This window comes from Protopterus annectens, chromosome 16.part0, assembly GCF_019279795.1.
Source record: "Protopterus annectens isolate FY-2018-M chromosome 16.part0, PAN1.0, whole genome shotgun sequence".
NCBI lineage: Eukaryota > Metazoa > Chordata > Ceratodontiformes > Protopteridae > Protopterus > Protopterus annectens.
Genome location: NC_056750.1, coordinates 208074995 through 208098943, shown reverse-complemented (window position 1 = coordinate 208098943; position 23949 = coordinate 208074995). Strand labels below are relative to the sequence as shown.

The following is a 23949-nucleotide window of genomic DNA, read 5'->3' as shown; positions in this document are numbered from 1 at the left end:
TTTTTTGGAGGATAGTATCTTGGTTCTGTTAGAGATTGTATGATCCATGCACTCGTGTAAGTGCTTATAAAGTGCATTTGTGTAGGATTCAGCAGTCGTACCTCTATTGTCCATCTGCATGGCTGTCATGAAGATTGCCACTTCTGTCTTAAGAAGTGTGAAGTTGGCTTTGCAGAAATTTTTTACGGTGGTTTCCCTAATTGGGGTGGGGGCAGGATGTGGATGTCTAGGGTGATTAGCTTGTGGTCGGATCTGACCAACAAGGAACTGACCTCTGGAGTGGAACACTAGTTGCCCATGTTAGTAATGACCAGGTCTAGGATATTGCTGCCCCTGGTGGGGGTTTGGATAAGTCGATCCAAGGCATTGGAATTTATGAATTCCAGAAAACGTTGAGCAAAAGAGTTGGTGCAGGAATAGTTTTCCCAGTTAATGGTGGGGTAGTTGAAATCACTCATTATTAGTGTGTTATGTTGTACCCTAATATTTTCCAGTGTATCAAGAAATGAGGAGTGGGAATCCAGGGGCATGGTGGGGGATCTGTAGCAAGCTACAATTTGGATTGCAGTCTTGTCCAGAGTTAGTTGCACTTGGATGATCTTGGATGCATTATGCTGAGCAACAAGCCTGGAGGTGTGAATCTCCATAATGAATATGGACACGCCTCTGCCTTTAGTGTTTCGGTCCAGGTTAGCTGGCCGAAAGGTGTGGTATGAATTATAGCCTGGTAGTGCAGGGGTGCTCTCTGGAGCCTTGAACCAGGTCTCTGTCACTGCACAGATGTCAGTGTTCTCCATTTTAAGGAGTACCTCGAGTGAGTGCATTTTGAGGTTTATACTTCTAGCATTGAGTAGCATTACCCTCAGATTTTGCTTGCTTGTACCTGTTAGGGTGTTGAGTTTGCCATTTGAACCTTGCCTAAAAAAGGCACTATAGGGGTGGCAAGAGCCTTAGCCAGTATCTGAAATCCCAAGGATGACAGGTGCAGGCCATCTCTGGCAAAGCATCGTGGTCTGTCGATCATGTCATCCCAGGCAGAGAGATACTGGATCCCCTTAGAATGATACCAGCAGCTTAACCAATTGTTGAAGTCAATCATTTTGTCCTTGTACTGTGGTATCATTCTGGGTGATGGCAGGATGCTACACAGGGCTAGGGTCATACCTGACAGGGCTACATGATCGGACAGCTCCTTCATGTCTCTTTTCATGTAGTCCAGGGAGATACATCTCAGGTCATTCACACCAACATGGACAATGACAGAGTCATATTTGTACTTGTAGAGTGACCTGAGTGCATGCATTATGTGGCAGAGCCTGGCACCCGACAGGCAGCTGACAATAACTTTCTCTTTGTTTAGCCTGGTGGGTGGAACATCAGTGTGCCTGACTACAGAGTCACCTGTGACTAGAGTGTTTGGTATGTTGTTATGCCTTATGGGCTGTAGTTGAGTGGCACACTGAGTTTGTGGGCTGTGTGCTATTTGGGTTATGTTGGGGGGTGGAGGTTTCTTGCATTTCTGCTTTGGGGGTCCCTGTTGCTTGAGCAGATTTTTATTGAGAGCCTCCATGAATGTAAGTGTGTGTTTTGTGTTTCTATGTGTGTGTTTTGCTGGTGTAGGTTTTGAGGAACTATGTGATGAGTGCGGTGTGGTGCAAGTATTTGCCCTCTCCTCTTGTCTGTCTAGTCCAGTCTTGGGTGAAGAGAGCTTTTCTTCCAGTTTGTCTATATAAGTGCATCTCTCACAGGTTGTAGTGTGGGGGGTAGGAGGAGAGGGCTGTCTGTGTACATGAGGCAATTGCTGCATTGCCCCAATATGCCCAGATTCATCAGATAGACAGGAGAAAACACCGGGAGCTGACCCTTAGACATGCCTGGATAGGTGCTTATTTATTAAGTACTAAAACCTGTTTTCCTCTAGACAAGTGAGGAAAGTTGAGTGCTGTAGTAATTTGTAGCTTATTTAGTGCTTACAATGAGTTCTGATCAAGTGCTGTGCTCAAAGATACAGATTTGAGTGCTAAAACTAAAAAACTGGCTAGTTCTAAGGGAAAATTTGAAGAGCAAACTTTATGGTGCCGGGAATAGTTTAACCCTAGCTAAGCGGCAGGGGCTCAGAAACTTACAAACAGTCCTGGATACCTGGATACAGCAAATCTGTATCTGGACTAGACTACTTACAGGAAAGGCAGGAAACAAGCTTAATTTTTTTTTTTTTTTTTTTGTAAAGTGGAAAGGGAGTAAGGAGGAGCAGAAGATAATTCAAGGTTAAGAACTAAGTGGGTTGGCCTTCTCAAATGTTCTCGCTATATTAGGTAGAATAATGACGTAATGACTCTAAACTTGGAGGAGTGTCCCAGATCAAATTTATAGTAGGGGCGGGCAACTGCAAAGCCATCAATGTAGGCAAGACTGTAAATAAACTTAAGCATAGGATTTCATGTCATCTATCAGAAATCCGCTCAGGTTGTAAAAATAATGCACTAGCCAAACACCCTTCTTTTCATAAAAGGCACACAGGTTTTATGTTCCAGATTCTGGATCACATAGAACTGGGTGATCTTGAAGGAGACATATGATCTCAAGTATATGACATATGATCTCAATATGAACTAAACTAATATTCTGGAGAAACATGAACTCATGTGGCAATTAAAGCTGAACTCTTTTAGGAAGCCAGGACTAAACTACTACTGTTCACTTAAAAGTGCACTGGCCACATTGTTTACATGACTAATTTTATTTTATTTTATTTTATTCTTCCAGTTGGTTTTAAATACCATGTTAAATCAGTTTTTGTTTCCATCATCACACATTTTTTTCTTTTTCTTGTTCTTTTTTCCACTTTATTCAAAATGATGTGTAATAACAATACTAATTATACAATAATATTTTATAGATAGTTTTTAGGGTTCTTGTACACAGACCTGAAGAAGTCTAGAAAGATGAAAGTGATCTTTGTTAACACTACATTATGAAAATACAATATGATTTTTACAATGGATTTTTATTTATTTATTTATTTATTTGTTTGTTTATTTTTATTATCAAATGGTCTATGGATTATATATTTCCAGCCAAGTAGTATATTGTCTTGAATAAAAATCACAGACTTAATGTTTGTTTGTGTCTTTCGGCTTTTCCCGGTTAGGGGTCGCCACAGCGGAACTCCGGTCCGCTAATGATTGGCAGTAGATTCTACTTAATAACCTGGTTACATTAGAGGTACCAGATCATTTTTAATTTTATTTAAAGTACATAAGGGTTATATTATTATGACAGCTACTAAGTATGGCAGGATCGGCTCGAGTGTCACACTGATGGGTAAGGGATGGGAATTTAACATGTATAGCATTAACAATGTTTTACAGCACTATAAACCACTCCCTTGTCTGATAAAAAGTATACATATATAGTTAGAAAGCTTGTGAGAAAACTATCACTCTGTTATTTTTGTTTTACATGGATTGCTTGTCTATGTACTTAATAAAGGATTTTCGACTGGAAACAGACTGCCTACCCTGCTTGGACTACTTTTGAATACTTAGTAATTCTGTATAATATTTCAAATTATATTTTTTTTATTATTTTTTGACTTAGGACAAGTTTAAGTTCGCTACTTCTACTACCATTATCTGATCTTATTAATATTCAGTGATTAACTAGATATATATGGATTGAAAATCTTCCACACAGAGACATTTCTTACAGTTTTGTTTTTGGACCCACTACACTTGTTTAGTGGGTTGTTTGAGATTTCGCAAAACCGCGGTGATTACTTCATTTTTTCTTTCTTCTTTATTTCTTTCTTTTTCATCTTATTGTAAGGAACAGCATTTCAACCCACAAAGCCTACTTGGTTTTAGTGTAGAGTTGTATAGCACAGTGTACCTATAACTGTCTACCAGTCCTTGCAATCGTACAATTCTGATTAATTGGAACAGCCCCAGAATTTGTTTTTAGCTCTTGTACACTGGTTTTGCACTTCATGAAATTTATAAATTTTCAGGTTTGATTCAAGTTATCAAGTCACAAAATGCACATTTCAACTCCACCTCAAAAATTATTAGTACTAATTTCTATTCTGGGTTGAGATTTCTTTCACAGATCTACAACCAAATATATGGTCGTAGGACATCAAGTATTGTATTTGCTCAGCTCATTAGATTTTGTTACTGCAGCTCCCAATACAAACATCTTTACTTTCTGACTGTTTTTATGAATGTCGTTACTAAAAAGAAAAACACCATAAACAAGGTTTTGCAAACCATTTAGGATAGATACAGACTTTGTGTCGGAACAAAATATGTTCCTGATGCATTTTTTTTTTTTTCAAAACACAAGTCTCTAACTGTTGAGTCTGACTGCATTTGAACTATCCGATGGATCAAAAACAAGTTATAAATGAGACTATACTGCTGGGAAGGGTGAGAGTTAATATCTTTCCTTTTTTTACATTGACGCAGCTATTATGTAGCTGTAGAGCCGAAACAGTTTATCTTTTTGGGTTTTGAACCTCAATTTGCTCTGCCTGCTCTGATCTGCTGTCAGTCTTGCCATATGATGCTTAATATTAACCAGTTTGTCACTAGCCTTAAAGGTAACTCTTTATTCCCGATGCATTTTTTAGCAGCTTAGCTCATCCGCTACTAATACGTTTTGACAAGCAGCCTGCCAGCAATTTCATATCACTTCTTTAGCATGCATTTAACAGTATCTGTAATTCTGCTTTTCTTTGTCAAGCGCTTCTTCAGAATACACCAGTGAACTAAAGACTTCATTCAGTGATGCTTTTTTTTGGGGGGGGGTCCCCACCACCACGCTTTTTCAGCATACTCACTGTTACTCTAGCTGTTACAGATACAGTTTCAAACATGTCTGGGGTAAATTCCAATGCCGACTTGTTAATGGTAACCATTTGAAATGTTAGGACCTGCAGCCTGCTTCACTGATATATGGAGTACATAACCAGAAAACAGACTTGCACATATACCAAGTCTGAGATCGCCATTTCTCTGAATATTACCTTTTCTCCAAGGTATGGCAATCTCAGAGTTAATATATTTATATCTATTTATCTATCTTATTCTCTTTCAGCTGTTCCTGTTAGGGGTCACCACAGTGGATCATCTGTTTCCATTTCTTCCTGTCCTCTGCATATTGCTCAGTCACACCAACTGCCTGCATGTCCTCTCTCACCACATCCATAAACATTATCTTAGGCCTTCCTCTTTTCCTCTTACCTGGCAGCTCCATCCTTAGCATCCTTTTCCCAATATACCCATCATCCCTCCTCAGCACATGTCCAAACCAACGCAATCTCGCCTCTCTGACTTTGTCTCCAAACTGTCCAACCTGAGCTGACCCTCTAATATACTGATTCCTAATCCTGTCCATCCTTGTCACACCCAGTGCAAATCTTAACATCTTTAACTCTGCCACTTCTAGCTTTGACTCTTGCCTTTTTGTCAATGCCACTGTCTCCAACCCATACAACATAGCTGGTCTCACTACCCTCTTGTAGACTTTCCCTTTCACTCTTACTGTACCCGTCTGTCACAAATCACTCCTGACACACTTCTCCACCCATTCCATCCTGCCTGTACTCTCTGCTTCACCTCTCTTTCACACTCACCATTACTCTGAACTGTTGATCTCAAGTACTTAAACTCATCCACCTTCGCCAACTCTACTCCCTGCATCCTCACCATACCTCTATCCTCCCTCTCATTCACACACACACACATATTCCTTCATTCCTCTCCTCTCTAGAGCATATCTCCACCTCTCCAGGGTCTCCGCAACCTGATCCCTACTCTCACTACAGATTACAATGTCATCTTATCATCATTACGTCAGGAAGGGCATCCAGTGTAAAACCTCTGCCAAATAACATATGTGGACAACAATCTATCTATACATATATATGGTTTACTATGGAAATTTTGAAAATGCAATCATCGGCAGATTAAAATTTCAACCCAAAATGTGGAAATCCGTAAAGCTGATCAGGCATACACGTCAAAACTGAATACACCAACACCCCTGGTTTGATGTATTCAATATAGCAGTACGTGATGTCAGTCAATCAAGCTATGCAGTTTAACGTACCGTTAGACTGTCAAGTCAATGACACATGGATTTTGCATGGGACAAGCCGCCCTGCACCCCCATGTGGAGGGCTGCACTTCCCACACCCCCTGATAATTATGTATACTGACTCCAAGACAGCACTGCAGTAAGGAAACCAGTAATGTCCCTGTTCCTCACTGTACCATGATCTCCCCTCACAATACCAAACTCAGACTACTGAATTACACCTGCACATTCAGTACTGTGTATTCGTTGTAGTCCGGTTTGACATTGTGCCCTATATATATATATATATATATATACATGCCATTGAATCACAGCATATATATATATATATATATATATATATATATATATATATATATATATATATATATATATATATATATATATATATATATATATATAAGTTTGGGGGTGTGGGGATGACCCAGCACATCAATAAGTGCAGGGTTTCTTGCCTCCTGCAAAAACCAAATTTAAAGGAGAAGAGCACTGTTCAACATTCACGCTTCTCCTGCATTTTTTTGTCTTTTTTCAGTATGTCATTACTTTGTATTTCAAGTGCTGACATTTTAATAGGGAGCCTTTAATGCACCATTTCATTCAGTCAAGTAAATGAGACAAAATTAATTTGGTTCATAGGTTAGTACTAAGCTGACTGCCCTTGTGAGCCATTTTAAGCCTAGCCAATTATCCCTTGTGAGACTCAGACCCTGCACCTTGTGATTGTAAGGCAAACATCTTAACCATTAGGCCACCCTCCCAACCCTGGCAAATACAAACCTTTAATAACACACACTGAGGTTGTGAACACAGGTACTACTAACATCAATTCATGCAATCTTTCCCTTAGTACAAAATTAGCTTCAATAAGGCACAGGACTGATGTACTCTTCCAATTAAAAGTAGTTGGGCCTTTAACTACTCCTTCGCTCTTTCTGATAGTACATGCCTCATTTAATGTACAGTTTGCAGTTTAAATTCACTTCTCCTTGCAAGAATAGTAGCATATAATCAAATGTCTCTCTCATTAGAACACCACAGTGGTTGAAGCCCTTCAAGACACACACATTAAGGAACACTACTCAAAAGGCAGTATTCCCACCTTCCTTTACTTTCATTTCATTGCATAAACAACCTGTATCATAAATCTTTTACTTCTGCAGAGCACACAAATTCTGTACTTACAAAATAAAAAATAAATTATGACTTCACTGAAGTAAACTTGTCACTTTTATGTGCAAGTTTAATAACTCTGAAATAGTTATCAAACTTAAAATACACAACTTAGTTCAGGTTCCTTCAGTCCCATTTACATTAAATTGTACAGGCCTTGCCTGTGCGCCCGGCCTTACATTACAGGCCTTGCCTGTGCACCCGGCCTTACATTACAGGCCTTGCCTGTGCACCTGGCCTTATATTCCAGGCCTTGCCTGTGCACCTGGCCTTACATTACAGGCCTTGCCTGTGCACCTGGCCTTATATTCCAGGCCTTGCCTGTGCACCTGGCCTTACATTACAGGCCTTGCCTGTGCACCTGGCCTTATATTCCAGGCCTTGCCTGTGCACCTGGCCTTACATTACAGGCCTTGCCTGTGCACCTGGCCTTACATTACAGGCCTTGCCTGTGAGCCCGGCCTTACATTACAGGCCTTGCCTGTGCACCTGGCCTTACATTACAGGCGTTGCCTGTACGCCCGGCCTTACATTACAGGCCTTGCCTGTGTGCCCAGCCTTGGATTAGGCTTCCCTCTTTCACTCCTTCTGTCCTCTGTGGTACTGTAGCCACACTCTGGGCTGAGTCTTCCCTCTTGCAGACTCTTGCCTGGATATTAGGCTCCCAAGTGTATAAGTGTCATGGACAAGACCTTGCCTGGTATAACTTCTTTGAAATAGACCCCCCCCCCCCATATCTCTGTAATCCTCTGCAGTATGATGTAACCATCTCTGTTCTCATTCTACAGAAAAAATATTATTATGGATCCACTTACAGCATAACAAATTTTCCAGTTCTCTCTAACTCCACCTATGGGACCATTTTATAGAATGATTGTACTTTCAAGTGTGTGTGTGTGTGTGTGTGTGTGTGTGTGTGTGTGTGTGTGTGTGTGTGTGTATGTATATATATATATATATATATATATATATATATATGTGTGTGTGTGTGTGTGTGTGTGTGTGTGTGTGTGTGTGTGTGTTTATGGGTCTACTGCTATATCGAAATACCACAACAATGAATTTTATTCCTTTGGACCAGTTCGTCGAACCTTACTATATTGACAACTCTTATCATCAACTCCTGTTTCTTCAAACATCCTCTCCAAAACTATCAGGGCGCTTCAGTCAGAGCACCTCCTCAACTTACAAACATCATTTAACAACAAATGTCACTGTTACAACACTTTTGCAGGGGGACAAGCCCCCCTTCACCCCCTCCACACCAGCTGTAAATTTTATATACCAACTCTCAGATTGCACTCCAGTGGGGTAAGGGTAAATTTCCAGATCCCCACTCTACTGCAATCTCCATTTAAAATGATGACAAGCAATAATGTTTTTCTTTAATACTATTTTAAAATGCTGGAACTGCTCATATGACTGCAGCCCGATAATTCTGTGTACCTGACTGCTATAGCAATGGTGCTAAAAATGAAACTACAGTTACATCTTCTTCAGTAGTTCCTCTTTAACTTCACAATGGTTTATTGGAACATCATCTATTTTTTTAGTTCAGTTTGTTCTTTTCAGGTGATTGAATTTTCCATTTCATTTTGTGGAAGTTAAATTATTTCAATTTCTAAGAAAAAATTCCTCGGCATTGACCTGTTAGTTTTGTAGAGGAAGTTTGAAGAAACAGGAGTCAATTATATGAGATGTCGCTACAGCAAAGTTTTGATGAACTGGTCTCAAAGAAATAAAATTTGACGTTGTGATATTTCAATATAGTGAAGTAGACCCCCCCCCCCCACACACACACACACACACATATATATATATATATATATATATATATATATATATATATATATATACATATATATATATATATATATATATATATATATATATATATATATATATATATATATATATATATATATATATATATATATATATATGGGTGTCACTCCCTCTGTCGAATTGGCAGTTCATCAACAAACAGAGTGAACTGCTTGGGAAATTGGCTGAAAGTTCCAATACTCAACTGTTGTAGATGTTGAAAAAAGGCTCTGTCCCCACAACTTGATAAATTATATATGTCATCTACATGGTCACAAACCAGTGGAGAAAAGAGTAAAAACCCTGTGGAACTGCTCTACTGGCTTACGTAATGTAGCATACTGTGGTGAAATGCAGCAAATATTTTTGAAGTAAAGCTATTCATCCTCCAATGCAGCAATGACCTGAAACTATGCCATGAGAGTAAGGTAAGTGTGGGTTTGGGATTTTAATGCCAACACTGTGGGCCATACCGAAACATTCAGCATTAGGGAGTAGGGGAGAGAGAGAGAGAGAGAGAGAGAGTGTGTGTGTGTGTGTGTGTGTGTGTGTGTGTGTGTGTGTGTGTGTGTGTGTGTGTGTGTGTGTGTGTGTGTGTGTGTGTGTTTGTATGTGTCTGTATGTCTTTCCATGTTAGGATAAGAGTAGGAATTAGATAAAAGGATAGATTTAGCAATGTGCATGTGTGCTGCAGTATGTGCTGTGTGTCTCAGTGTCCCATGCAGTGGTAGTGTTATGGAAAATATTTTTTCTAATGTAAAACCCCTCTGTCCATCCCTACTAATGCATGCTAACATGAATCCTAACCCTGTTCTTGTCCCAAATCCCAGCCTTACACTTTAACCTAAAATAACCCTTTCCATAACACTACTACTACTATCTTGAAAAAAATTAGCTATTTATATATTTATTTTAAGTGGCATATAAAAAACAAAGTGCCCACAAATTACCACCTAGGTGGTAATCCATTAAGTACAGAAGAAGTAATTAGGGACCTGGGGACCCAAGTTGATAGCAATCTCTCATTTGACAACCACGTGGCCAAAGTGGTTAGAAAAACATTTTATATAGCCCACCTAATCATGAAGGGATTCACATCTAGATCAGGGGAGGTCATTGTGCCTCTTTACTCATCTCTCATCAGGCCCATAATTGAGTACAATGCCCCTTTTGGGATGTACCTTACCAGACACCTGCAGCAACTGGAAAGACCCCAAAAGTACCTCACCAAGAGGATCAAAGGGCTCAAACAGATGCCATATGCTGCCCGGTTAAAGAAACTCCAACTCTACTCAGTGGCATACCACCTGTTCAGAGGTGATCTGTGCCTGACGTATAAAGCCATGTCCAAAGTGGAATTAATGGACATGCTGCACCTCAGAAAATCCAAATCCCATCGAGCTCTGGCTCGAGAGACTTGAACCTCAGCACTGAAATAAATAGGACATGCTGGAGGGACAGATTCATAACCCAGAGGCTCCCTTCACTCTGGAATAAAATCCCAGTCCAGGTTAGGCAGAGTCCCTCACTGACTCTCTTCAAGAGGAATCTTGATGAGTGGATGGGAGATCATAGGTTTACCCTGGGTATCACTTCTGTGTCACTGTTAGACAGAGGCACAGTATACTAACCTCGAAAAAGGGCATAGCAAAATAAATTTAAAATGGGTGGCGAAAGCCAAACACATTCTGGCTAGGCTTATAAATGCCCTAGGGCAGATAGCCTAGTATGAACCTATGAACCTATGAACCTATATGTGATCTAAAATATCTTGAAAAGAATTAACTTTTAATTTATTTTACATTTGTTGACTGGGATACTCTGACTAGGGTAAGAAACTCTTTTCAGTGAATGCCTGAGGAGAATAGATCCAGCAGTAATATTAAACAATGAAACAAGATAGATATATATATATATATATATATATATATATATATATATATATATATATACACACACATATATATATATATATATATATATATATATATATATATATATATATATATATATAAAAAAGTAAGCTATAAACCTATATATAAAATATATGTGTGTGTGTGTGTGTGTGTGTGTGTGTGTGTATATATATATATATATATATATATATATATATATATATATATATATATATATAATAAATGTGTCTGTGTATGCACAGTATACACAATCTATAAAATACCCATAAATCAGATGTGCAACAAGTATATAAATCACCCTTTGCAGAGCTGTTACACGTAACAATATGTCAATATGTTCCTTTACCTACATACCACACATGCAGCAAAACTCCAAATTTGTTTCAGTAAAATGGAAATGTGTGAAATTATATAACATTAACATTGAATACTGTGATACACCCAATGGAAATGTGTGAAAGTATATAACATTAATACTGAATACTGTGATACACCCCTAAAAGCACCTTCAACTTCAATATTATTTGGGTGCTTATTTCCTAAAATGCATAAAGAAATTAAAATGTAGCATCAGAATATGGTGCAATTACATGAAAACAATACTGCAAACAATAAAGAACTATTTAAAACATGTGTGCTATCATTATAGCATATAAAAAAGGCAATTAGTATTGAAATACAGATTAAATAACCAAATATATAATGGACAAATCTGATAAACAATTTAGAAAATAATTGCAATGAAAACATGTAAAATATGCATCCATTCTACTAGATCTTTAATCAGTATTCAGGAAGTAGCTCTGGACAATAAATTAAACTATAAGTAAAGAACATTGGTATAGTCGCTGTAGTCCAGCTTCAATTAGCTCGAGCACACGCAGCTCCAGGAAACTCACTGCTAGAAGAGAAAATGTACCTGTGAGACTCCATTGCCATGCCTAAGTCCACACAACAGAATTGTCCAACTATATCAGCTCCATAGCAAAAAACAATAAAAAGACCAAAGCTTTGGCAACCTGGAAAGTCTAACCTCCATTTGATTCACAAATATTCCCAATGTCCTCCAAGAAGCTGCTAATGCAATGAGACACTAGAAAGGCCAAAAGCAAAACTATGTGTTAGCAAGTAGCACGGGTGGTGACCAGGACAAAGTAAAGTCCAAGAGCATATAGGCAGTCTTTTCTTGGCATTTATTATTCAGGAGAAAAGGCATCCCTGCTTTGTTCATGTTCATAAGTATCTATCAGAAGTGGGAGACCCCGCTACTGCAAGTCCCAACACTTTGAAAAATACACTGTGATTTAAACAAAGAAATAAATTATATATACTTTTTTGCAGGAATGCTTTTTCTCCTGTATACCAAACACTGGAGAACTGTATCTCCCACATATCTTCCCCAATGTGAATAAAGTCCTAAAAGTTTAAGGCTGAGCCTGAAATTGGTCAATATTGATCAGTGTACTACCCAGGTAAACAAACAGAAATAAATAAATAAATAAATTACAAAATCCATTTTTATCCAGGTTGGGCTTTCCTTGATATAATTTGAATGGTAGATCAGATTTCCCTCAAAATAACTAAAATACATTCTTCACTGTTCCAAAATAATAACAGCAATAAAATAACTCTTGGATGCTAAACTTGAGGAGTCCAACAAAATGTCACTCCATATCAGAAGTGAGAAGCCCTGCTACTACAAGTCCCAACACTGAAAAAAAATCGACTGTAATTTAAACAAAGAAATAAGTTATATTGCTGTGTGTTTTGCAGGGATACTTTTTCCCCTGTACACAGACATTGGATGATTGCATCTCCCACATCTCTTCCCCAAAGTGAGGTCTCCAATATATATATATATATATATATATATATATATATATATATATATATATATATATATACACAGTAATTCTGAACTCAATGTATCTTCGGAGAAAGGGAATGCCCTGAGATACCACAATCATGGATTCATTCACACTTGTTGCAGTTACCATCCCCACCCTTAACAAAAGGCATCCCAAAAATCCATCCATCCTATCACTAGCTGGCAGCCAAAACAGTACAACACAACAGCAAAGAAAAGCTAATGAAAGACATTTTCTCAATCCAGTCTTACATTTTTTTTTAAAATACAAAGAACAAATGCAAAGCATATGCAATATTCCCTTTGGTGTTTATTTTTCCTGAGTACTGCTAGTTACTCCCTATAATCTTTGAGTAGTATATTGCAAATTCCATACATGTACCGCTTACTTTGCAGTTTGTTTCATATCACCCGCAGCACTCTGCAGGCACTTTGTACAAAACTATTCCTAGGAAATACTTAACTTTGTCTGATCCAAATTCAAAGCTTATAAAACTGCTAATGGCATTATTAAAATATTCATGCACTGTACTGTAAACAGAGAAAAAAAGAGCAAAGGCTGTAAATCCTTATAGGTTTATTCATGTCTTTTGTCTAAACTTGCATCTTTGCTGCACTCCAAAATAAAAATCTCTTCCATTTATCAGCGTACACTTTCCTTGTACTAGGCCTTCTAGCTTCCAAAATAACATTCAAAACTTGCTGAGGAAGTGGAGGCCCATTATGGTTCAAAACAGAATATGCCAGGCTGTTAGGTGCAGAGAGTGAAGCTTGACATTGAGCAAATGGCTGTCCTCCTGTGACAACAGGTGTGGAATCGAAGGCAAAGGCCATGGAGGCTTCCGTACTAGACTTCTTAGTAATGGGTACCAGTGCTGTCGAGGCCAATCTGGAGCTATTAAAATCATCCTTGGCTTGTCCTGTCTGACCTTCAGAAGTACCTTTGGGAGGAGAGGCAGAGGTGGAAAGGCATACACATGAAGATTGCTCAATTGAAAGAAAGAGCATCCACTCTCCAAGCTGTGGGATGAAACCTTTCAGGCAAAACTTTGGCAGCTGATGGTTTAGTGGAGAAGCGAACAGATCTATGTCTGGAGTTCCCCATGACACTGTCAATTTCTGAAATACATGAGGATCCAATTTCCACTCGTGGGGATCCATAATTGTCTGCTCAACACATCTGCTAAGGAGTTCTGTGCTCCTGGCAGAAACCTTGCCTGAAGATTGAGCTGTAAACGGAGAGCAGTCTCCACAAAATCATTGCTTGCCTGCATAGAGGATAAGAATGCGTTCCCCCTTGCTTGTTGATGTACCACATGACAGTTGTGTTGTCTGTTAGAATCAACACCTGTCCTGGAAGAAGGAATTCCTTGAAAGCTATTAATGCAAACTGGACTGCTAACATCTCCTTCATGTTGATATGTAGATGTTGTAGTCTGACAGGCCACTTGTTTTGTATCCACTTTCCATTTAGATGAGCTCCCCAAGCTTTGTCTGAGGCATCTGTCGTTAAAATCTGACTTGCCTCTGGCGGTCACAGAGAGTCCCTTGTTTAGGTGACATTCCTGAGCCCACCACAAAATTCCTTCCTGAATGCAAGGTATTATTTGAATGACAGTGTCAGATCCTGGCAGTGCTGTGTCCATACATTTTGAGATACCATTGTAGCTTCCTCATATGCAGTTTGGCATTGGGAAGCACCAGAATACAAGATGCCATGAACCCTAAGGCTTGAAGGACTGTCCTTGCAGTCAGCCCAGACTGATGAGATAGTTGATGGAAGTAAGGGATAGACTCTTTTGTTTGTCCGGGGTTAAAAGGCCATCTGGGCTGCTGTATTCAGTCTCACACCCAGAAAGCACATGTCTTGAGAGGGTACTAGACTGGACTTTATTTCGTTCACAGAATACCCTAGGCATCTTAGCACTGCTATCACATATTCAAAAAGGCGAAGAAGCTCTTCCTTCCTTGAGCCAGAATTAGGCAGTCGTCAAATAAGGATAGATCTGTATTCCTTGTAGTCTGAAGAAAGCTATCACTGGAGCCAGAACTTTCGTGAACACTCTGGGCAGTAGATAAGCCAAAGGGCAATGCAGAGAACTGATAGTGAGAAGCCCCAGCTCAGCAGATACTTTCTGCAACTGAGTCTGATAGGAACATGAAGGTAAGCCTCCTTGAGATCCAAAGTTACCATCCAATGATCTTTGCCCAGCAGAGGTAAAAGCTGCTGCAGCGTCAACATTTTGAACTTGGGAATGTCAGATAAGTGTTGAGGATAGATAAATCCAAAATTGGTCTCCCGTGTTCCCCTTCTTTGGTACTAGGAACAGGCGAGAATAAAATCCTAGGCCCACTTCTGGCAGAGGGACCGGCTGTATGGCCCCTAGTTGGAGCAACAGAGAAACCTGTTTGTGAGCCTCTATTCTTTGTTGAGGAGGAACGTCTGGCATGCCTTTGAAAGGAGGCAAGGTATGGAAATAAAACCTGTAGCCGTGGTGTACGATATCCAATACCCATCTGTCCTGGGTAGTTAAACTCCAATTTTCTTTGAAAAGTGCCAACCTTCCTCCCAAAGGTGCTGCCAGACGAGCAGGCTCTGGCAGCTGAAAAGGTAGGTCATTGGGCCTGCTTACGAAAGGACTGACCCCTGCCCTCACCCGAAGCCTGTGCAGGAGAACACCCTGTCCTAGGCCTGAAAGAGCCCTGAGCTCTGCCCTTACCACGTCTAGATCTACCCCTAGACTGGGAATCATAAGAAGGATACGTCCACCCCTTAGTAGGCCAATTTCTACTAAACTTTGGAGGCTGGACCTGCAAAAAATCTTTAACAGTCTGCATAGACGTAGCCATGTCTTCCATTTTCTTTAAGACTGTCTCAACAGGAGGACCAAACAACACGTCAGATTGTAAAGGAGCATCTAAAATCCTTGTTTTAACATGTTCAGACAAATTCTGATCCCTCAGCCAGGCGTGCCTGCGAAGAACAGTCCCAGTGGCAGCCACCCTAGACGAGGCCTGTACAGCATCAAAACCACATTGCAAAGAATGCTTACCCACCTGTTCAGAAACATGTACTAAATCTTGCAACTCTTTACAATCAATACCTACTGCCAGAGCATCAACCTTAGACTTCAATTGTGAAAGGAGATAATTTTGGTATTTCAACATGTGAAACTGGCAATTCAGAGCCCTCATAGCAAGAGTGGAAGAAGTATAAACTTTCTTTCCCCATCTATCCAAGGCCCTAGCCTCCTTGTCTGTAGGAACCGGATTCTTAACAACAGAAGCCTTACACCCTTAGGCCCCTGGCTAACAGTTTCTGGGTCTGCCCTAGGACTCTTAAAAAGATACTTGTGAACTTCAGGCACCCTGTAATACCTATCCGGCTTAGCAGGAGCAGGAGGCAAAGAATCAGGATTAAGAGAAGCCTCTGTAAAAACATCTTCCACTACATCCAAAACAGGAGGTATAGCCAAAGGCCTATGCTGGGGTAAAAACAGAAATTCTCTAAGCCGTTTCCTGGAATCAGAGAAGTCCTGAACCTCCCACTTAAAATGCTCCCTTATGGAATGAAGAGTTTCTGAAAAAGAAAAATCCTCAGGAGGAGTAGCAGAAGGAGTAGAATCATCCACATCAGAATCAGAATAAGGAGAGTACTCCTGCAAGTCTTCAGCCGAAGACTCTGAAAACATCTGAAGCTTGCTCAAAACCCCCCAGCTCAGGCTCCACCCTAGGTCTCTTAGCAGGAGGGGGCATAGAACCCCTAATCAAAGTAATCAAACCTTCTGCCATTTTAAGCATATGCTTCTTGGGCATAGTACCTGAAGAGCAAGGGGTAATACCAACTGAAGCTAAACCTGGCCTGCCCCTGGGAGAAGCCTTAGAAACAGAAGGAGCGGCCTAGCCACCTTAGGAAGGGAGGGTATAGTAACCTGAGAAGCCCCTCAGCTTGACTTGCCTCCTGAGAGGCCACATCTTGCAATAATAAGGTCCCACTCCGGGAACACAAAGAAATCTCCGGTGGAGCCACCGGCTCCACCGACACCTCTAAAGAACCGGCGTCCGGTACAGACAGTTCTTCTAGCCTAGGCTTAACTGCCTTGTCCTTGCGCTTCTTAGAAGCGGGCGTCGGAGCATCCGACGGCATTTTATAATTGCACCGCTTCCCAAAGACTAACCTTGCACAATCCAACCTTCTCTTATAGTGCGTTTATTAAATCTAGCACAAGGCGACAGCCAACAACGTCGTGCTCAGGCCTAAGCAAGGAATACACAAAGTAAGATAATCTCTATGCGGTATCTGTTTCCCACAAGAAGCGCCAATTATTAACTTTTCTGACATCCGGTAAATGACTGAGGCAAGAAAAACTAAAATATTCCCCAGCGGGTACTTAGTAACTTTGAACTCGGTCTGAAACTTCTAAATCGAAAAATCTCAGAACGTAACCGGCACTTGCAATGCTGCTTCTGCATCGGACCATGCGGCAAAAAGACTGAGGATATGACGCCGGTCATGCGCATTTGTACCCTGACGTCCTGACGTCAACTAAATGCGCCCTGACCGACGTCAGCCTTATACTTTGATATTCGGGCCGACCGTGGACAGCGGACTACCCAAGTGTAAGGACTGCAGCAATGTGAGATGAAGAACATCAGGCAATTAGTATTGAAATACAGATTAAATAACCAAATATATAATGGACAAATCTGATAAACAATTTAGAAAATAATTGCAATGAAAACATGTAAAATATGCATCCATTCTACTAGATCTTTAATCAGTATTCAGGAAGTAGCTCTGGACAATAAATTAAACTATAAGTAAAGAACATTGGTATAGTCGCTGTAGTCCGGGTTCAATTAGCTGGAGCACACGCAGCTCTAGGAAACTCACTGCTAGAAGAGAAAATGTACCTGTGAGACTCCATTGCCATGCCTAAGTCCACACAACTGAAGTGTCCAACTATATCAGCTCCATAGCAAAAAACAATAAAAAGACCAAAGCTTTGGTAACCTGGAAAGTCTAACCTCCATCTGATTCACAAATATTCCCAAAGTCCTCCAAGAAGCTGCTAATGCAATGAGACACTAGAAAGGCCAAAAGCAAAACTATGTGTTAGCAAATAGCACGGGTGGAGTCCAGGACAAAGTAATGTCCAAGAGCATATAGGCAGTCTTTTCTTGGCATTTATTATTTAGGAGAAAAGGCATCCCTGCTTTGTTCATGTTCATAAGTATCTATCAGAAGTGGGAGACCCCGCTACTGCAAGTCCCAACACTTTGAAAAATATACTGTGATTTAAACAAAGAAATAAATTATATATACTTTTTTGCAGGAATGCTTTTTCTCCTGTATACCATACACTGGAGAATTGTATCTCCCACATCTCTTCCCCAACGTGAATAAAGTCCTAAAAGTTTAAGGCTGAGCCTGAAATTGGTCAATATTGATCAGTGTACTACCCAAGTAAACAAAAAGAAATAAATAAATAAATTATAAAATCCATTTTTATCCAGGTTGGACTTTCCTTGATATAATTTGAATGGTAGATCAGATTTCCCTCAAAATAACTAAAATACATTCTTCACTGCTCCAAAATAATAACAGCAATAAAATAACTCTTGGATGCTAAACTTCAGGAGTCCAACAAAATGTCACTCCATATCAGAAGTGAGAAGCCCTGCTACTACAAGTCCCAACACTGAAAAAAAATCGACTGTAATTTAAACAAAGAAATAAGTTATATTGCTGTGTGTTTTGCAGGGATACTTTTTCCCCTGTACACAGACATTGGAGGATTGCATCTCCCACATCTCTTCCCCAAAGTGAGGTCTCCAATATATATATATATATATATATATATATATATATATATATATATATATATATATATACAGTAATTCTGAACTCAATGTATCTTCGGAGAAAGGGAATGCCCTGAGATACCACAATCATGGATTCATTCACACTTGTTGCAGTTACCATCCCCACCCTTAACAAAAGGCATCCCAAAAATCCATCCATCCTATCACTAGCTGGCAGCCAAAACAGTACAGCACAACAACAAAGAAAAGCTAATGAAAGACATTTTCTCAATCCAGTCTTACATTTTTTTTAAAATACAAAGAACAAATGCAAAGCATATGCAATATTCCCTTTGGTATTTATTTTTCTGAGTACTGCTACTTACTCCCTATAATCTTTGAGTAGTATATTGCAAATTCCATACATGTACCGCTTACTTTGCAGTTTGTTTCATAACACCCGCAGCACTCTGCAGGCACTTTGTACAAAACTATTCCTAGGAAATACTTAACTTTGTCTGATCCAAATTCAAAGCTTATAAAACTGCTAATGGCATTATTAAAATATTCATGCACTTTACTGTGAACAGAGAAAACAAAGAGCAAGGGCAGTAAATCCTTATAGGTTTATTCATGTCTTTTGTCTAAACTTGCATCTTTCATCTTGTATGCCTGTTCTTTCCACCTCCTATTTTTATATCTAATGACCTTTTTGCATGCAACTGTTCCCTCACAAGTGAACCCTGTTAATAGTTTCAATTTCTTGAGCTCTCTCTGACTTATTACAATTTTCATATCTACTTAATTGTTAATTAGAACATTGTGAGGCTCCTTTAAATTAATATTTAATTCTGCACGATATGTGCAACAAACTCCAGCACTTATACAAATAACATGCTTATAAATAGTATTGGAATAGAAAAACTCTTTAAATGCATTCTTTAAATAAATGCTTCCATAGATATGTAACGAAACAACAATTTTACTGCAACTTAAGTAACACAGAAGAGTCATAATGTTATCTCAAAACCTCACAGTCCTTAATGGATTGTAAAAGCAGGATATCTGAAAGGAATCCAGTGCTTTTTCACAGATATAGAAAAATAAGTTTATGTTAAAGGGTGCATTATGAAAGACTTTCCGTTTAATGTTATTTCTTATGTCGTTTTCATGCCAGAGAACACACAAGACTCACTTACATGCCACACCTATAACATGCCAAGACTGGTTTAAGGCAAACTTGGTGGTCTATAATTGCTATTACTGCAGCATGCTTTGCCCGTAAATCACTACAGAAATAATGCGTAACCTTCTGCAACCCTACAGCACCCCTGCATCATTAAATAGAAAGCAGTACACAATTCTCTTAATTCTGTGGTCTACCTATCACCAACTTGTTCTACTTACATGTTAAAGTAATTATTCTTTTTGGCAAAGATAGCCTTGGGGTTGGCGTAGAACTGCAACAGCGGCCCAAAGGTCACAAGGAAGGCCAGCCAGAGATGGTAGTACTTCCTTATGTAGATGTTCCCCAAAACTTTAGCAATTTGCGTACTGAAGAACACCAGCAGCTTTTGGAGAAACATATTTCTGTGCACTGATCGAAGAATGCCTTCCCTTTCTGCCCCACCCCCCATCTCCCTCCTTCTGTCTCTGTCTCTTTCTGTGGCTAAGCTTCAGACATGTGCTTAGTAGTTTTTGTGCCTGGTCACAAGGATAAGTCACAATAATAATCTCCCCAGCCCCTGAGAAACTGTCACTGTAACAGCCAGTAACAGCTGTCTCCCTCGGCCTTGTTGAAAGAGCTGCGACACTGCTTTTTCAGCTCTATAATTAGGTGACCAAATACAACGGAAAGGACAAAGCTACCAGAGGTGGCAAACTTGTTTACAGTGAGTTCATAATAAGTAGAATCACTGGTATAAAGTAACAGCAATGTCATACCATCTCTGCTCATATCAGGGGAAGAACATAATCAGGTCAAAGGATTATAGAAAGAAATAACCTTTCACACTACACAGTTCCATGACTAGAATCCTACTCCCTACATACTGTGTTCATAACTTCTTTCTTCTGAACTCAAAATAGAGACAAAAAAGTAATACTTTCTGATGAGTCACAAGTGCTAAAACGGAGGTTAATATGATGTTTATTCAAAATCCAATCCTTTAAAAGCATCACAAGCTAAACAGAGAAAAAAAAAACAATATTTTCAGTTGGGTCATGTTAAGTGTTAAAATATCTCATGTTTTCAAATTACCTGAAGTTTTTTTTCACCCAAAATATAGTCCTTTAAAAGTCTGAAATGCTAAAACAGAAATCATGTCAGGTTTTATTCATTTGTTAACAAGTAAATCCTCTGGACACAAGCATTCTTTTTCAGGGGCAAGCTGGGAACACTATTATACTAAGGGCACTAACATGCTAAGGGACTTACTCCGTTTCACGCAGTAGGCAAATGGAGGTGGAAGGACTTACATGGTACCCTTTACTATAGAAATTTGTTCATCAACACCTCACAGCCTTGCTCTCCTGCCCTAACTGCCAGAGGGCGAACAACAATAGGCTGCAGCGCAGTTTTGGTAAATGTAACCTAAGCAAGCAAAGAGGAAGTTTATGTGAAAAGGCAGCATGGTGATGTCTCCTCTTGTAGGAAGCCAGGCTGATTTTTGAAAGACTAGTGATCAGCTCTCATTTGTGTGATCACCAGTGACCAACCACATCCCTTTTACCCAGAAAAATGAAGCGCTGGTCTACCAGCTGTTTCCTGTTTCCCTCTGATGACGATGATGATGATGTGACCTCAGAGTTGGTGAATATATAACAAAGACATGAAAAGTGGAGACCCCCACGTCAGGGGATGCCCCCCCCCCCCATAAACATATTTTTTCGTGTGATTTGCCTTTAAGTCCTAAATTTGTTTTATGTATTTAGTATTTGATAATAAGATAGGTAGGCTGGTTTGATGACCCGAGCTCAATGAGGAGTCAGTATGGTAGATTATCAGCATATAAACGGAATACAGAGAGTATGAGATACGAGTATATGAGTACGATCAGTTAAAATTTCAGTACAGGCCAAGAAGCCTGCACTTTAGTTACTATAGCAACATCTACGTACACTAAAAACAGCGGCATTATTTTTATTAAGGTGCTCGCTATCAGTATAATATAGTGATAAAGTACATCCAAACACTGTTTACCTGCTGCAGCGTTTAGTCATTTATGATTAGACTTGTGTGAGGTCTTCATAAATGAATCGAATACTTGTGAGGGAGCCTGTCATGTGCTGTACCTACATACAGACATAGACCAAAAGAGTGAAGTGATAGTTTGCTCGGATGCAGCCATTTTCAAATACTGCAAAGTATGTCTGTGAAATGATGCATTTTGTTGGTTTTAGTGTTGTAAGTTAAGAGACAATACTCTCTACAGCCTAAGCCATTATGTACGTGCAGGGATACCGATGTTAAATGCATTGCTCTGCACTCCATCTCCAAATGATGTCAGCTCTGGTCATCAGGATTCTGTTTTCCAACAACGGTTAACTAAGTAAAATAATCCACCTCGTCTTTCTACTAACCCCTCTTTGGAGTAAAAGTATCCCTGGGATAATATTTACTCTTCAGCCCAGCTGGTTATGTAATGATCATTGTTAATGCTTGTTCTCAGTAACATCTCTACTATAACATACTAGGTGAGTTATTCAGTACAAAAATACAGAAGGATGACTTCCTTTCCAGTCAATACCCTATAAACTATGTCATATTATGATAATACTGCTTAGCTTATTGGGAATGTTTCTGCTATGAAGTCCCTGTAAGAAACTGCCAATGAATCAGAGTTATTTTGAAGTATCTAGGTCAAAACACATAAATTTATAACCCCCACCCCCACCCCACACTGTTCTAGAAAAAATAAATCAAAGAAAACAATAGAACAAAGAAATTATCTGCAGGCAATCCATAAAAAAGTTGTGGAACTTTGCTATATGGGCACTGCCCTGTCAGGCTCAGCTCTGCAGTTCCCTTAAGAGACCTTGTTGGCTGATAATAATAAAAGAGAGTGAATGATCATATGGGTGCTCTTACACTGACATCGTTGGTGTGGAGAGGTCAAGAGAGGTCATGTGACCATGTGCTTTATAATAAAGGAGGAAGCGAGGGTTGTTGCCCTCTTCCATTTTTAACCAGATTGATTACCTTCACGTGTGTTTATTTCTTCTGTAAATGTATGTTTAACCCGACTTTCTTGCCCTTAAGATGACACCGCCAACATGTTATGGGCCCAGGAGGGAAGTAGGAAGCCAATGGCATAGACTATGTTTTCACGGAGATGAAAAGAATTACGAGTTGTGGGAGACAAAGTTTCTGGGACAACTGCGCTTGCTAGGGCTGAAAGACGCCATTTTGCGAAATGTGCAGCAGGACGCAGAGGATGACAAGAATGAGAAGGAAGACAACGCTGAGAAAAATGAGAAGGCCTATGCAGAACTAATACAGTTCTTAGACGACAAAAGTTTGTCCCTCATCATGAGAGAAGCTGCAGATGATGGTAGAGAAGCGCTTCAGATCCTGAGAGACCATTATGCCAGGAAAGGGAAGCCATGGGTAATTAGCCTATACACTGAATTAACAAGCCTCCAGAAGGCCACCAGTGAAAGTGTCACAGACTATATTATTAGGGCTGAGATTGCCATTACGGTACTTAGAAGTACTGGAGAGAAGCTCAGTGATGGATTACTAATTGCAATGATTCTGAAAGGATTGCCCGAAACTTTTAAACCATTTGCTTTCCACATCACGCAAGATGATGATAAGTTGAGCTTTGGTGAGTTCAAAACAAGGTTGAGAAGGTATGAACATACCGAGAAATTTAATGTCAACATAAGTAATGATAATGTGATGAAAGCGAGTGGCCTTGGGGAAAGAGTAAAAGCAGAGATTATATGCTATAGCTGTGGCCAAAAGGGACACAAGACACGAGAATGCCTAAGAGAATATAAACGTCAGAGACAGTGGTATAGTTTGTGCAAAAACTCCAGCCACAGGGACAGTAACTGTAGACGAAAGAAGAAAGATAATGTGAAACAAGCAATTAACGTGGATGATCACACATCTGTCTTCAGAATAAATGAGCATCAGATTAGTGAATTAAAACAGAAGGGATTAATGGTGGACACTGGTGCCACGTCACATATAATTAACGACCTGTAAAACTTTAAACACTTTGATGCAACTTTCCAACTGAAGGAGCACAAAGATTA

At 39.6% G+C, this 23949-nt stretch overlaps 1 protein-coding gene across 1 annotated transcript in view; it reads right to left on the bottom strand.

Moving 5' to 3' along the window:
• Positions 1-20404, bottom strand: part of FITM1 (fat storage inducing transmembrane protein 1) — a 100909-nt gene extending 80505 nt beyond the window's left edge. Inside the window, exon 1 of the mRNA XM_044058381.1 lies at positions 20092-20404. Coding sequence (XP_043914316.1) covers positions 20092-20321 — 230 coding nt within the window. The 5' untranslated portion in view covers positions 20322-20404. The remainder of the gene's footprint in view (positions 1-20091) is intronic.
• Positions 20405-23949: the final 3545 nt, after the last annotated feature.